General features: G+C 38.6%; 1 protein-coding gene across 4 annotated transcripts in view; it reads right to left on the bottom strand.

Moving 5' to 3' along the window:
• nlgn1 (neuroligin 1) overlaps positions 1-15,839 on the bottom strand; it is a 243,145-nt gene that overhangs the window by 121,679 nt on the left and 105,627 nt on the right. For 3 of the 4 annotated variants that reach the window (XM_027169793.2, XM_027169794.2, XM_047810386.1), the window contains one exon: positions 731-790. The exons of the other annotated variant lie outside the window; for it this stretch is intronic. In XM_027169793.2, coding sequence (XP_027025594.1) covers positions 731-790 — 60 coding nt within the window. The remainder of the gene's footprint in view (positions 1-730; positions 791-15,839) is intronic. 4 annotated transcript variants of the gene reach the window in all.

The following is a 15,839-nucleotide window of genomic DNA, read 5'->3' as shown; positions in this document are numbered from 1 at the left end:
ATTCTGCCTTCACTACTGATATCACTGTAAACAATGAAAAAGTGCAATACTCAGTAATGAATAAAAAATTTTAATTGTTTACAAATTGCCGTGGAATGAAAGGAATAAAACACTTTTTTTTTAAAGAACGTGGACCAGAACTGAATTTTAAAAAGCTGTTTATACATAAACCCCAAGAACAGTGATATAAAGTGGGCAAAAGATCTTTAAGTGTAGCTGTTAATGTTGTAAACATCTATATACTGTGTTTAGTGTTATTATAAATTCCGGGAACATGTTGCATAGGAAATATTAAGAGTTATCAGCAACCCCATTGATGCTGTGTTGTCTAACATTTGATTGGATTTCAAAACACAAAAAGGTTAAAAAAATCATGCAAAAAAAGGTGTCAAGATTTTGTATTATGGTAATTAGTTTTCTTTTTTCTTTTCTTTTTTTTTCAGTGGGATGCAACATGAAAAAACTAAAAAGATAATTAAAAAAAAGAAAGAAAATTCAAGCCAAAACCTATGGAAGGTTAACAATTACATGTCTGGGATGACGAAAGACATGTGACATACTTGTAGAACATCAAGCAAAAAAGACAAAACACATCCAGCAAAAACACTAGGAAGTAAAAAAAAAAAAAACATCTCCACTCGCAAAAAAGGACAAGAAATTTAAGAAAAAAAGAAGAAAAAAATCGGAGGGTTTCCTTTTCATGCATATCAGTTTGGCATCAAAAAAATACCTTCATCCTCTGCACCGTCATTATCACCTAAATCATCATTCTGTTTCTTTGTAAGAGGACCTAGGATCAAAAACGGAGAAGATGGAGGAAACAGAGAATACAAGAACAACACAAGCCTTAAAAAGGCGTCTCAGAGATATAACGAGCTTGCATTGATATCCTTGATTTACATTACAGAGCAAGAAAAAAGTTTTATTGACGATCTAAGCAAACAAACGTTCAAACATTTCCTTAGAAAAGAGTCAAACAGTCAATAAAACAAATGATATAGAAAAGCAAACTACTGGTTCAGAGAATCCAGTGCAAAAAAAAAAAAAAATCAAAAACATTTTTCTTTATGGATTCATTAGTCATTGAGTTTCTTAGTTTAAAACTTTGGATTTTTAGCTACAAAAAAATACTGTGATAGGAAAAGAATCAAACGTTATGTTTAATCTGAAGCATTACATTTCTGTCAATATGAGGTAGTAATGGGGGATTAAATAAAACCCCTGTGATTTATTATTTCAGAAAAGTAAAAGCTGAGTGAAAAAATGTTTAACTATCGAATAATCAGCACTGAATTAGACCTCACGGATGCTGATGTTTAATATCGGCTTACATTACTTTTTATTATTGGGAAACAACTGAAGTATAAAATATTTAAACGATGGCTTCAATTTCATTGATAAGCCATAAAACATGAAGAAGAAAAAAAATTAGAAGAAGAAGAAGAAGAAGAAGAAGAAGAAGAAGAAGAAGAAGAAGAAGAAGAAGAAGAAGAAGAAGAAGAAGAAAAAGAGGAAGAAATGAAAGCAGCAAATTTAGGAACTAGCTCCAAACACATGGAGAGGGCAATAACTGAGCATGGACTCAGCGTTCACTTTTCTGCTACCCGGTCACACAGACGGGCTGCCAGAGGCTCTGCACACTAACATTCATCACTCACACACTCATTTCATGATTTACACCACAGACATCATGACAGAACTCACTCACACACAGACATGCTTAAACACACACACACACACACACACACACACACACACACACACACACACACACACACACACACACACACACTCAGGCACATATAGAAAAGCAAGTTATATTAAAAAATTTCATGCACATGCTGAGCACATGCAAGCAATTGGGTCACGTTTTAAAAATGACACTCAAGGAAACGATCGTGTGTTCACTTCATCACACTGTGACACTGCTGTGGATCCATACGCTCAGAAAAATGAGGACGAGAGGGAGACAACCGTGCCGTGTCTGTGCACTGTCTACGTCCATTTTATTTGATGAAACTTAGTCTTTCTGGTTCCTTTTTTTCCCCCCAGTACATGAAGCCAGACTGTGGAGAAACAGCAGGTGTTACAGAAGGAGAAAATCAATGTTAATGACATAAGTTTGGACTCGCACAGCCCAGGGAAAGACACTGCCCTGAAACAGAAACTTATGAATGATAAAAATGTGTCTTTAGGTTATTTTAGAGGACGTACTGTGACAAAATATCATTGCGCCATATAGTCCTCCAACAATCCACCACATCGTGAACCTAAAGGATTGAAATGAACTATACATCAATATTACACATCTACATGGCAAAATAAGCTAGTAAAAAAGCTAGTAATTCTGCATGTCTTCAACCTGCAAGTAAAGTAAAAAGTCATTATTAGAAACCCTTTCAAATAAGGAAAGACTTGTTTGTGAGGTTATAACTTTTACTATGGAGGTACGTTCATGTAATTTAGTTTAGTTTGTTGTTTGTCACTGAGGACAGATAGTGTTGTCCCCAGAATTTTTTCGCTGTGCATTAAAAACGACCCGTAACGTGAGCTCTTGTAACCGTAACTGTAATCATCTCCCAATGAGAAATGGCCAATAAATGAGACAAACCCTTTTCATCTGATTTAATATATCACTTTATTTACTGTAGACTTTCTCATGTTTTTCAATCATCTAGTACCTTCTTCAGAGACATATGCAGACAACATTGTTGTAAGTATTATGTATTTTTCTTATGATCATCTTAATATTCTATTATGTTGTGATGTAGTCCCCAGGACCCCTGAACTGAGCTACACTTCTGTAATATAGAAATGTTTTGACTGGAAAGATGATTAAATGCACTTTACTGGACCTCTACGGTTTGTGCATATTAATTTGAGGCTTCCAGATTACGCTTAAAATTCGGCCCCTATCGTACGGCACAATTTGATATATGATATTTTATAATTGCCTGTCAAAACAAACAAACAAAACAAGAAATCTGGTTGCCTTATTACAGTGACTGCTGCTGTTGTTACATTCCAGGATTGGGACTTTTTTCCTTTAAAGCTTGAGTTTTCTTCAGTATATTTGTATACGCATTTAATAAGAGGTTGAGATTGTATTTGACAGGATAAAAATGACCCTTGAAACCAACTTCCCCCTTCCTTTTAGCATGTCAAACAATAAAATGGAGCTACCTGCAGAAAGGAAATAAGTTTGAGGAAATATCAATTCTAGTGTTGCTTGTTGCACTGCTGGTTTTGATGTCGGATTTTTACGGTGAAGTGTTGATTTAAGAAGAGAAATGAGACTTGCTGTCACACCTTCCAAGGGTTTCTCAAGCTTTCATTGGATATTAAACTCTTCTAAACATCTAATGAGGTTTTATATGGAACACTTTTCTAAACATTAATTCATTTATTCATCTTCTAAACCGCATTTTACTGGTCAGGTTCAGGGTGAATCTCATCCCAATTTCAGGAACACTGGGATTGAGACGGATGTAATGCCTCACACGTTCATATCCGGGTGTAATTCAGAGTATCCGGTTTACCTACTAGCATGGTTTTGGGCGCTTGGAGGAAAGCAAAGCACAGTGATAGTAAACCTCAGCTCAGGATAAAACTGAGAGGCTGTAGGTAGGAATGATCCGCTACCAAGTGTGCTACCCATGTCAGGGGGGACTGAGCCTAGAGGGGGTTAATGAAAGACAATTTGAAATTACAATCGACATCTAGGTTTCCCACATGACAGGGTCTTCAGTTCCATTTCAGAGGTGGCTATGCTAGCTGGTATCATTGCAATGAAATTAAACAGAACAGAAGCAGAATTAATATATATATATGAACTGTTATCAAGATATATATCTTGATAACAGTCTGTCTTAATGAACTATGAAGACAGCAGCCGAAATGTAGCCAATTTTAATAAACAGCTAATTCTTTCCAAGATCACTCTGATACCACAAGGCATCAGTAGAAAGAAACCACGACAATACCATCAATTGTAATGAAAACGACCTCAATATTTCTGCTTGCTAACCTCTGTGACTTTGTAGCATATAACAAAAAGAGATTTTTATCTATGCCTAATTGGTTTGAGAGCTGGCTTCATTATCTTGGGTTCGGAAATCATGCCAAGGCCAGTATCCATGTCAGTTGATTTAAAGCGGAGAATAAAGCAAAGCTGACAGAAGGCTGAAACCAGCAATGGATAGCTTACCCTTTAGGTGTGTTCGTGAAGAACATAATGCAGAATGAGCAAATCATTTATGAGTATCTGAAGTCCTCTGTCATTATGAACAAATGTCTACAAGATATTCAGGCCAAAGTTTCTTTGTGGCCAATAAGGCAGGCAATTATTCAGCAGAAACTCATAGGTGTGATGTGGACAGGCATGCTGATATGACAGATTAGAATAAAGATGGCCAAATTTGCCCCACACCATTAAACAGCCACCACCACCATCTAGCTGAATGGACCGGGAAGGTAGAATACGTTTTATCTGATTGGCTCAAAGTGCAACCATGCCACTATTGGGATTTATCAAACAAAGCAATGTTTTGCCATCATTGGTTATGGTTTTCTAATGCACATATACATTGTAGTCATTGTAGTTGTGGCTAAATTGGCTAAGGCTCCAGATCGCAACAGGTGCTCAGGTGTTTAAGGCTCTGGCTTGTTAATCAGTGGTTCAGGGTTCAAGCCCCAGCACTGCCAAGCTGCCACTGTTGGGCCCTTGAAAAAGGCCATTAACCCTCCCTGCTCGAGGGGTGCTGAATAATGGATGCCCCTGTGGTCTGACCCCAACCACTAAAAGTAAGATATACAAAGAAAGAATTTTGTTGTAATGTATATGTCACAAGCAAAAGCTAGTCCTAATTCTAGTCCTTACTCTTAGGTGAAGAGAGTGACATCTACTTCAAAGTTCAAAACTTTGTAAATCTGTACAATTATGTACAACTGATATAATGTGTTGTTATACACAATTAGATGTAGTCCCTGTGTCAAACTATTCTGACCTTCCAATAGTGTGTGAAAAATTTTCAGACTGCATTGTGTGAAAATCCGACTGTTTGAAGGTAATGAGCCGATATAACTGATATGCTGCCTGGCAAGATTTATACATTGAATATACAGTTAAGTGCAAGTTTCTGCATGAAATGAGAAAAAACGGAGCTCTGTTTGACAATAAAAAAAAAATCATTACTGTAAAAAAGAGATGTATTCAATATGAGATTTTCAGTAGCCACATTCTGTGCTCAGTGTCAAGGTGGAAAAGAGACAGTCCTGAAATAAATGGGCACAAGGCTTGAATACATCCTGCAGGGGAGATTAATCCTTCTTTAAGTCAGTGGACTAGCGTCCCCAATCCAGCTACTGGCATGATTTTGGGGGCAGACCAACAGACAAACAGCGTTAAATCCATCATCTGAATAAACAGTAGATCATCTGTTTATTTATCCTGGTCAGGGTCATTGTGAATCCAGAACCAATCCCAAAAATATTCAAAGATAAGCAGCACACTTCACCCTGGACTTGACACCAGTGGAATGCAGGGGGTCATAAAGATGCTAGTCAGATGATGAAATCCTTAAGAAATACAAGAACACAAAATTGATGATTTTTACTGACGTTTGATCGAGGATGCAAACACCACAGACTACATTAGAAACTTTCTTGAAGAAGGATAATGAGCATGTACTCTTTCACTTCCATATTCTGTATTAATCTGGTAGTACACTGAAGCATTTTCTGACCAACAGAAGTATTTATGTTTGTTAAAGGTGTATAAACGTTTGCAAGCACCTTTATATGGGAGCATTATTAAATTGTATTATCTCTGTCCCAATTAATGTAGTATAATTCCGGCAATGAACCAATGCCTAGTGCTCGCAGTTACTACTTACACTGTTCTGCTGTCCCACAGTATAAACAGCTTACTGCATCATGCCCAGTGTATTAAAGAGTCAGAGTCAAGTGCCTCGTTTCAAATAGATCAGATGGATGAGTCTAGATGGTGGTCACTAGAGAAGAGCCCTCCATCACCCTGTCCAAGTGGTCCAGGGGTGGAGGAAAGTGAAGGGCATTAATCCCAGAGGAGAGGGACACTACCTAGCCACCTGTCCACTTTCTTTTAACGCCACATCATTAACCCCCTCTAGGCTCAGTCCCCCCTGACCTCAGAGACTGGGTTCACTGACTTTCGTTTCTCCAGAAGAACTACACACTTTATTTTAAAGCCACAGAAAGACAGAACTACACACCTCATCTCTTTGTCATGTCACAGAGCAGCAGATTGATTTATCATTTGTGCTCCTCAATGGCACTGGAATATTCCTCCTTGTGCCACCATTGATCGGAATTCACCTCTGGCTGATAAATGGCTACTTCATGCCTGACGCATCTCTAATGCAGCATGCAGGTGAAGTCCGCTGCGCTGCACTCACGCGAAACCTGCGGCCGAAGCCAGATGGGGCAATTAATGTTTCAAGGCAGATCGATTTCAGATAGAGCCTATTGACATCCCTGGCCATTCATCAGAGAGCTCAAGTTCCAGCACGCTGAACATCAGTAGAGCAAATCACAGAGTGAATTGCTGAGCAGGAGTAGCCACAAAATTGAGGTAATGACTAGCATCTTTGGACCATAACGGAGTAATTGGATTTAATGTGAATTAGTATTTCAGTGAAACATTTTGCAAACAATGATGTTTAGGAGAGTGGGTAGTGTTGCCTTCTCGTAGCTCAGGGGTTTGGCGACCGATTCTGAGCTCTGGTTACTGTCTCAGTGTTTTAGGATTCTTGCGTTTCCTCCCAAAAATTAAATTGAATTGAATTAGGTGCATCCACTGCAACCATGATGATCAAAAATGAGAAGGAATTCTTCGGGGGCTCTTTGTGAGCTTAATCAGCCTAAACACAGAGTTCAATAAACACCAATCAGGTACTCGGCCATAGCTGTGGCACAATATATGTGTTTCCCTCCCAGCAAGTTAAAATCCATGAGCTAATCTATTCCACAAAGGAGCAGTCCATCTTCTAAACAGCAGGGAACACCTGGATGAGAGTCAATATTTCTTCAAGCGCACAACATTCAACACAGACGATGCCATTATGTTCCTGATGCAGCTTAGATGGAGTCTAATGAGTGCACAGAACAAGAGGAAGCTTTCTTGAGAAGACCATCAGTGCCATCCGATGAAGAGTTGCCTATGAAAACACCACAGCTCCTTAATGAGCAGTGTAAACACAAGCTCAGGTATGGCATTAGGAAAGTGGACCCTTCTTCGCTCTTCCAAATTTAAGGATGCTTTTACAACAATTAGTCTGTTTGCACAGATTGTATCAGAGCAAAAATTGGTACATTTGACTTGTCTGCCTCACGCCTCCGGGGTTGAAGGTCTGACTCCCACATTCACCCTGTGTACTGTATATGAAGCTTGCTAATTCTCCATGTGATTTGGGCATTTCCTCCAGGCACACCAAGTGATTCTGACTAATGAATGAAAGAGATATACCAGTATGTTTTTTAGCCCTAGATGCACATCCACCATTATTTTGTAACCTCTTTTTTTCTTCTGCTGTTTGGATCATTAAACCAACCAAATGGCTAAGAAACCGCTTGATGTGCAACTGGTTGGAGGTCTGATACCCACATCTGGAATGTGGGAATCAGACCTCAAACCCCGGAGGTACAAGGCAAACATGCTAATCACTTAGCCAAACTGACCCCCTCAGCAAGAAAATGCAAATTCAAATTGCTATGATGCCTCAGCCATCCACATTTTCTCTAAGAGAAAGACTTCACATTTCTGCAGTTCTACAGCTCTGTACTTTGGCTCAGTTCTGGCCTTTGGAGACTGATAAAAAAAAAAAAAAAAAAAAAAAAACATCTTCAACCCAAAATACAATGCAGTGTCACATGGACAGCCGTGAATTTAACACAGAGGAGAAGCAAAAAGAGGACAGAGCCTCCCTCGAGCCACACGTCTAAAAGAGTGCATGAACATACGGATGGCATGTTCTCCATTTCCTGCCTGGGCCGAGTGTTCACACATATTCTCAAACCTCAAACACACTGCAAAAATGAGCCCTAGGCAAGCATTCAAGTGAGGTGGAGCTGTGATGCTGTGTATATGATGCCGAGGGGGAGATGAACACATCAGCATCAGAAGTCTCAGAGAGAGCAAGAATATTGCCAATACGAACGCAGCATTTACTATGCAGTGTTTCTTCTTCTTCACTTTTTCTACCATTTATTTTGACAGCCTCTATTGCATCAGGTGTTTCTAAAGAAAACAGATCCTCCTTGAGGAGTTAATTGTTATTTCTTGCAGGCATTGTCAAAATAAATAAATAAATAAATAAATAAATAAATAAATAAATAAATAAATAAGAAAGAAAGAAAAAACATCAGTTCTGAGGCAGCTGTGTCAAGCAGGCATCGAGCATGTTCTCCATACACAACTGTATTACATGACAGAATTATGTTGACAATCATTTCACCTCCCCCACTTCTCCATCTGATAAAAATTTGCCATCAAACGATTGCTCTTTCTCTTCTGCTAATTCTGCCCCTCACCAGCATGAGGGATTCTCTGAGCCCCTGCGCTCCTCTGCTAACAATCCGCAAAGCATCATGCTCTAGAGATGTAAAAGGAAAGTGAGGCCTCTGGATCAACCTCTCATAAATATTTGATCCGGCCCCAAATGGCTGACATTCAGTGGCGATAGGGAGAAAAGGGTACCCGGACCCGACAAAGTAAGATCTAAAACCGCTTTTTGAAATATCAATAGCTGGAGCCACCAGCATCAGGTTATTTTCCTGGAGAGCCCCTGTGGAGAAGGGAATGGAAAAAGCAGTGACCAAAATGTCACAGCAGCTTCAGATAGTGCTCTGCTCATTAGAGAGAGAGTGTGACAGGGCTTAAAGTCAGGTAAGATTTGTGAGAAGGAGGGGGGACATTTCATTAAGAATTGTCAGCCATAACCACATAACCACCGACATGGAGAGATTACAAAGCTCATAATGAGCATGTTTTCTAGAAAAATACTGGAGAAAGAAAAGTCCAGTTTTAACATGTAAGTATCACTCAAGGTCTCATCTATTATACAGTTTTCTCTTTCTTGTGTTTTAGACATTAATTTGTCTGGACAGGTACTCTTATGCAAACCTTTTACTTCAAACCATGAGTCAAACTGTCTCTCAAGCTACACTAATTGCGATGTGCCTAAGCCCTGCCCACATGTATATACTGTACTACATTTCTGAAAACAAAACGATTCAAAAAGTTGTCGTTGTTTTAATGAAGACCAGAAAAAACTTACACTTCTGATCAAACTGCCTTAACCTGCACATACCTATTGTGTTAGGAATGTTCAAGAACTCCCATTAACAACAGCTGCTCACCAGGGCCTGTATTTATAAAGACTGTAGGAATGATCACAGAGAGCTCCTAATTTAGCTTCAAAATTTCTAACTAGGAATCTTATCTTAAGAGTGATTCAGAACCAGCAACTACTGTATAAGCAAGGAAAATACAACTTCTTTTACCTTAGACAGGAGGCAGGGCTGAGCCCATTACTAGGTACAGTATGACGCATTCTTTTGAAAGGCTGTGATTGAGAAATAGGAGCGCTTTTAAATTCTGGTCTGTTCTAAGCCTTCACCTTGTCTATATGTTAAGATATTTGAGATATTTTACATTTGTGAGCAATCATATTAGAGATGTGCTAACATATGCATGTTATACATTTAATAAATGTAATAAATGTAAATGTAAAAATCTCCACAGAAATGTCACTGGTGAAAAATGATATCGTTTCTGCCGCTTTGGCATTTCGGCTCTGTGTCGGAGACGTTAGCTCTAATATGATTGGTCACAAATATAATCCCTACATGAGCATCATTGTCACTTATTTTAACTTCATGAACTCTTTTAGAGTTAAGATGCTTTATAAATAACTTTTATCTTTACTCGGATCTTGTCTATAATTTTACGAGTTTTCTAAGAATTTTCTACGAATTATGCCACTCGGAACAACTTTTTGCATCTTTATCAATACAAGCCCAGGTTGTTAGTTGTTATTCAGTGGTCTGAACTACATTTCATAACATGTTTGCACTTCCATCTCACTTTGTTTTATTTTTACAAGCCTTATGTGGAGGCACCGAAATATGATGCGCACTCTACAGCTCCTGTATCCACTGCTCTTACTGTATTATTGCTCTTGACATAACAGTTTATGACATACTCTCACTGGGTTGGCGTGATCATGTGAGCGTTTTTCTAATTGTGTTTCTGTGTGGGAGGAGATATTTTCGAGAATGCTATGGACAGGAGCGGTTTGAAAATGGAAATAATATTGTTACACTGTACAAGTGGACGAGGCAGAATTTCGTCTGTACCTGAGTGGAACCGATGTGATTTTGGTTACGTGATGTGATGCAGCTGTTAAATTATGTCATTGCCATTAAGTCAAATTAAGTGACCTACTGTATAAAAACAATATAAAGAGAAAGAGAGTGAGAAACTAGCGCTCAAAGAGTGAAGGCTTCTGCACCGAAAAGCTCAATTTCATGAGCACTATGCAAAGGGGTGCATTTTCACATGCGACATGTTTTTTATTTAAAGCCATGTATCAAATTCTGTTCTGAAGAAAACCTTTGACTTTACGCTGATGATCATAGTCTTTATAGGCAAATTATTAGTTGTTATATGAAACGTCATTGTGAAAGGCCACACTGTCCTGCTGATAGCTATCAGCATGATCCATAACGGATGGCTTTTGTGGCTACGCTGACATTAACTGTGACAAAAAACATGGCAGGCAAATAAGACTTAATAATCTTACAGAGAGTAACCATAGCATGCACAGTAATCTCATAAAAAAGATTGCCTTCAAGTGTCTGCAATGCAGAACATCTTTCCGGGCATGTGATAGCTATACAGATTAAACATGTCACATTTTTTAAGTGTTAACCCAACAATGTAAGCTAATATTAGTATGTGACAGCAGTATCAGAGACGGTCATCTAGTGATTTCCTTTCCTCCTGGATTTTCACACCCACTCTTGTCTTCCTGACAGAGCAGCTTTACAGTTACTGTCTGTAGCGCAGCTCTGCAGGTGCTGATACTGGCCTCAAAGCAAGGAGCATACAGGTGAAAGAGAAATAGCAGAAAACAGATCAAGATTGAATGAGCAAGGTATTGAGTTCAGGGAGAGAAAAGAGTATTTCTGTGCCACTGGAAACCTAATTTCGTGGCAGAGAACCAGTGTGATGGCTGCATTCCAGTTCGCACCGAATTTGTGATCGGAAATGGACGCATCTTTGACGCTGTGCAACAGGAAATGTGACATTCAAAATGCTGTTTTTTATGTTTTTGTTCAAATTTGGCCTGCTGGTGGTAAGCAAAATGTTTTTTTCCCCTTAGCAAAAAGCATTACAGCTCTGCTTGTTCCAAACTTAATTTTGGTCCTAACAATCTTCTGTTTTCAGCCTTTGCCTAGTTTATAAATCTCAACCCACTTGTGTCTCATTTCATTTGTTTATTCTTTAATCTTCCCAATGCTCAAGGATGACTACAGGAATCTGACTTCTTTGTCATATCATATTTATTGCTTAGTAGTTTTATTAAAATGACTTAACAATGAGATAGAAATGCAAATGTGCTTCATTTATATTACAAATGTTTATAAGAATTTCTAGGATTCCAATCATTTCTATATTTTATTTTATATTGTATTTATGTATTTACATATATAGGGTGGCTATAATTGTGAAACAGAAAGTTATTTCTATACATTGTGAGGTATATGAGGCGTGTAAGTGATGTTATATTTTGTAACTTAGCCAATTCTGAGTCATACTTTAGTATTCTTTGCCTAAATACAGTTTACACTCATGACCCACCCTGAAAAACCGGTCTGGACACAATGCTGACCCAAACGAAATACCTCAACACTGTTCCGAGGTAAAAGCCAGGCGCTGCTGATTAAAACCATCCTGTATTCATGAAGATGCTTAGATCCAGTCGGTGCTGAGCTTCTAACATGTCTGCCTGGGTGGAGGAGGAAGAGAGGAGCTTTCAAAATGACTCTAGCATCAGCAGGACAGCAAACAGCCTAATTTGCCCCCATATTACATTTCCTCATCATTTCAATTTCAAAGTGATCCACATTACCAAGCGGCAGGGATGAAAGGGGTGGAGGAAAAAAAGAGGAGAGGAGGGGGGGCGCTGAAGTTCATTCCTAGTGCCAAGTCCCATCATTGATGTCCTCCAAGCTTGTGTTACTCGTAGGCCGCATTATCCAGTGTCTCTTATTATAAACCATTCTCAAACACTGACTGCTTTCACCTCATGTGTGTGGGAATATTATTATTATTATTATTATTATTATTATTATTATTATTATTATTATTATTATTATTATTATTATGAGCTTTAACTCGAACCACATTTCCAGACAGGAAGAAAAAAATAAAAACTTCATAAAAAAAGTCAAGTCTTGACTTCGTAAAGACTTCGTAAAAAAAGCTGAACTGCAAATAGGGAATAATGTTGACGTACTTGTGTCATTACTTTGACTCGATGTCTTGATATTTTTGACTCAATCACTTATTATTTCAAAATGTCATGTAATTCATATTCATTTGTCTTATTGAAAATGTGTGGTGTTGAATATCAAGTCAATAATAATAATAAATAACAAGCCAGAATCTGAGATAAAATAAAAGTTGAAACTTTTTTCCAAACTTATGCTTCGGAGCTTTCATAAGTGTTAACTGTGGAAATAGTTAAAAATAGTTCTGACCTTCTACATTTGATTAAATGCCAAATGCTTCATTTTTAATCACATCACTCTGCTTTTGCATCTACTCATGCTTCTATATATCACTTTTCCTGCATGCTGCTGCGTCGTTCAAAGGCTTCTCTTTAAATGAGACGGACAGTAAATCAGCTTACATGGCAATTTGTGTGTTAGAAACAGAAAACACCAACACCACATGTTTCGTTCATTACAGACTTTACATGGTTCAGAGGAAACAAATTGACTAAGTCCCAGTAAGCAAAAAAAAAAAAGATCAATGAGTACATCTTCAGATCATTCAATTAAATCAGCACGGAAGCCTTTGCTAATTGATCTCTCCTCCTGCAGTGTTAATGAGTAACTCTGTACGCTGCGCACACAGGACATTGCTGTTCATTTGCTGACTCTGTTAAGATGCAAAGTGACAGAGAATTTACAAGTGAGCTGAATCCTGCCAAATAACAGCTCCAGGAAATCTGATGGCCAAGCTATAAATAAAGCACTGTCCAGCTATGAACGCCAGCTATGAACACCAGCTATGAACACCAGCCATGAACACCAGCTATGACCACCAGCTATGAACACTATCTATGAACACCAGCCATGAACACCAGCTATAAACACCATTTATGAACACCAGCTATGAACACCAGCCATGAACACCAGCTATGAACACCAGCTATGAACACCAGCCATGAACATCAGCTATGAACACCAGCTATGAACACCAGCCATGAACACCAGCCATGAACACCAGCTATGAACACCAACTATGAACACCAGCCATTAACACCAGCTATGAACACCAGTTATGAACACCAGCAATAAACACCAGTTATGAACACCAGCTATGAACACCAATTATAAACACCAGTTATGAACACTTGCTATAAACACTAGTTATGAAAACCAACTATGAACACCAGTTATGAACACCAGCTATGAACACTTGCTATAAACACTAGCTATGAAAACCAGCTATGAACACCAGTTATGAATACCAGATATGAAAACCAGATATTAACACCAGTTATGAACACCAGCAATGAACACCAGCCATGAACATCAGCTATGAACACCAGCTATAAACACCAGCTATGAACACCAGCCATGAACACCAGCCATGAACACCAGCTATGAACGCCAGCTATAAACAGCAGCTATGAACACCAGCTATGAACACCAGCCATGAACATCAGCTATGAACACCAGCTATGAACACCAGCCATTAACACCAGTTATGAACACCAGCCATTAACACCAGCTATGAACACTAGTTATGAACACCAGCTATGAACACCAGTTATGAACACCAGCAATAAACACCAGTTATGAACACCAGCAATAAACACCAGTTATGAACACCAGCTATGAACACCAGTTATGAATACCAGATATGAAACTAGATATTAACACCAGTTATGAACACCAGTTATGAACACGAGCTATGAACACCAGGTATGAACACCAGCCATGAACACCAGCTATATACACAAGTTGCAACAAATTGTACCACTTGCACAGGTTTACCAGTATATGTGCTGAGCATGAGGATGAGGATGAAGCTGGGTTAAAATAACATCATGACAGGTAATAGTAAGCAGACTGGATTCAGATGACCTACATCTGCAATCTATCACAGATCTTGCCGAACATTTGTGAAGTGTTCGAGATTGAAACAGTTATAAAATAAATCTAATATCACCCATCATGCTAAGCCAGACATGGCTGGTTCAGTTCCACAGATGGTCTGTTATAGCAGTGGCAAGTGGATTGCAGATGTTCACACTAGGAAATAGTTAATCCTGAGTTATTTGAAACTCCAGGTGAACAGAATCCTGGGTCATCTTGATTCACATTTCAGGCTGCTCATACTTTACCTGAGGTTAACAGTTAATCCTGGCTATTAAATATCTGACATTTCACACTGCACATTCCTAAACCCTGGCTTAACCTCCTTATTTGCATTTTTACAATGTCAAAAGCCATGATTGGATAAAACAGCGTGGCTGCTTTAAATAAAGGTTGACCAGGCGTTCGTTGATGTCAAACTTCCACAAATTTTTCAGTCAGGTATTTCCCCTTTGCTACAACACGCACATCCAAGATGAGCCATTTTGTTAAGTGTTGCTAGAGTATGTCCTGGTTTTCATGCAATCTGAGGAATGTACGTTTCCATTTCTGATTGTGATTGTTGCTGTACACTGTACCTTTGGCAGAACAATACTGGGGTAATACTGCAAAAGCAATGCTATCTCTGCTTGAGAGAAGGGCTTCATGACCTCAGGTAAAAAGTGCTGCTCACACTGCTTCTGAATTTCCAGAATGAAATGTTCCTCTACCTGGGGTTAAAAGCAGGGATTTAGAGTGACAATAACGGGGGGTTAATCACAGTGGGAAAATTGTGATTTTAGTATTCTAAAATAGATAGCTGATTTAGGATCATGTTTTGGGATTAATGTCCAGTGAAGTGCAGGACTATTGTATGGACATAAATATGTAATGTATAGACATACTACACTGTTAATCAGGCCTCTATTGTGGACACAGTGCTTCAGTCTTCATTCAGTCATCAAATACACACACACACACACACACACACACACACACACACACACACACACACACACACACACACACACACACACACACACACACACAGCATTGGTTTCAAAAATGACACTGGCCAACAGGTCCAAATTCATTTGGAAGCCATTTGGTGTCTTTGTGTCAAAGATTACTGTGTGACAGAACTTACGATACTCACAGAGCCAGAACAAGAGAATGACCAAAAATAAATATATTAACTCAATGAAAATAAAATAAAATATTTCAGGATTCTTGAGAGACACCTTAAGTTGGAGTAAGCTACTTAAAAGTACTAAGAAAAAGAAAAAAAAGATGTAACCAGAACCAAATGTCTACAAGAATAAATGAATAAAATGTAGATTGTAAAAGAACATGGCACAGTGTGGGAAAAAAGTAAAAATCCAGAGTACCAATGAAAACAGAGAGCTGCATGTACCATCCATTTGGAA

This window comes from Tachysurus fulvidraco, chromosome 2, assembly GCF_022655615.1.
Source record: "Tachysurus fulvidraco isolate hzauxx_2018 chromosome 2, HZAU_PFXX_2.0, whole genome shotgun sequence".
Taxonomy (NCBI): Eukaryota; Metazoa; Chordata; class Actinopteri; order Siluriformes; family Bagridae; genus Tachysurus; species Tachysurus fulvidraco.
This window is presented reverse-complemented; position numbering and strand designations above follow the sequence as displayed.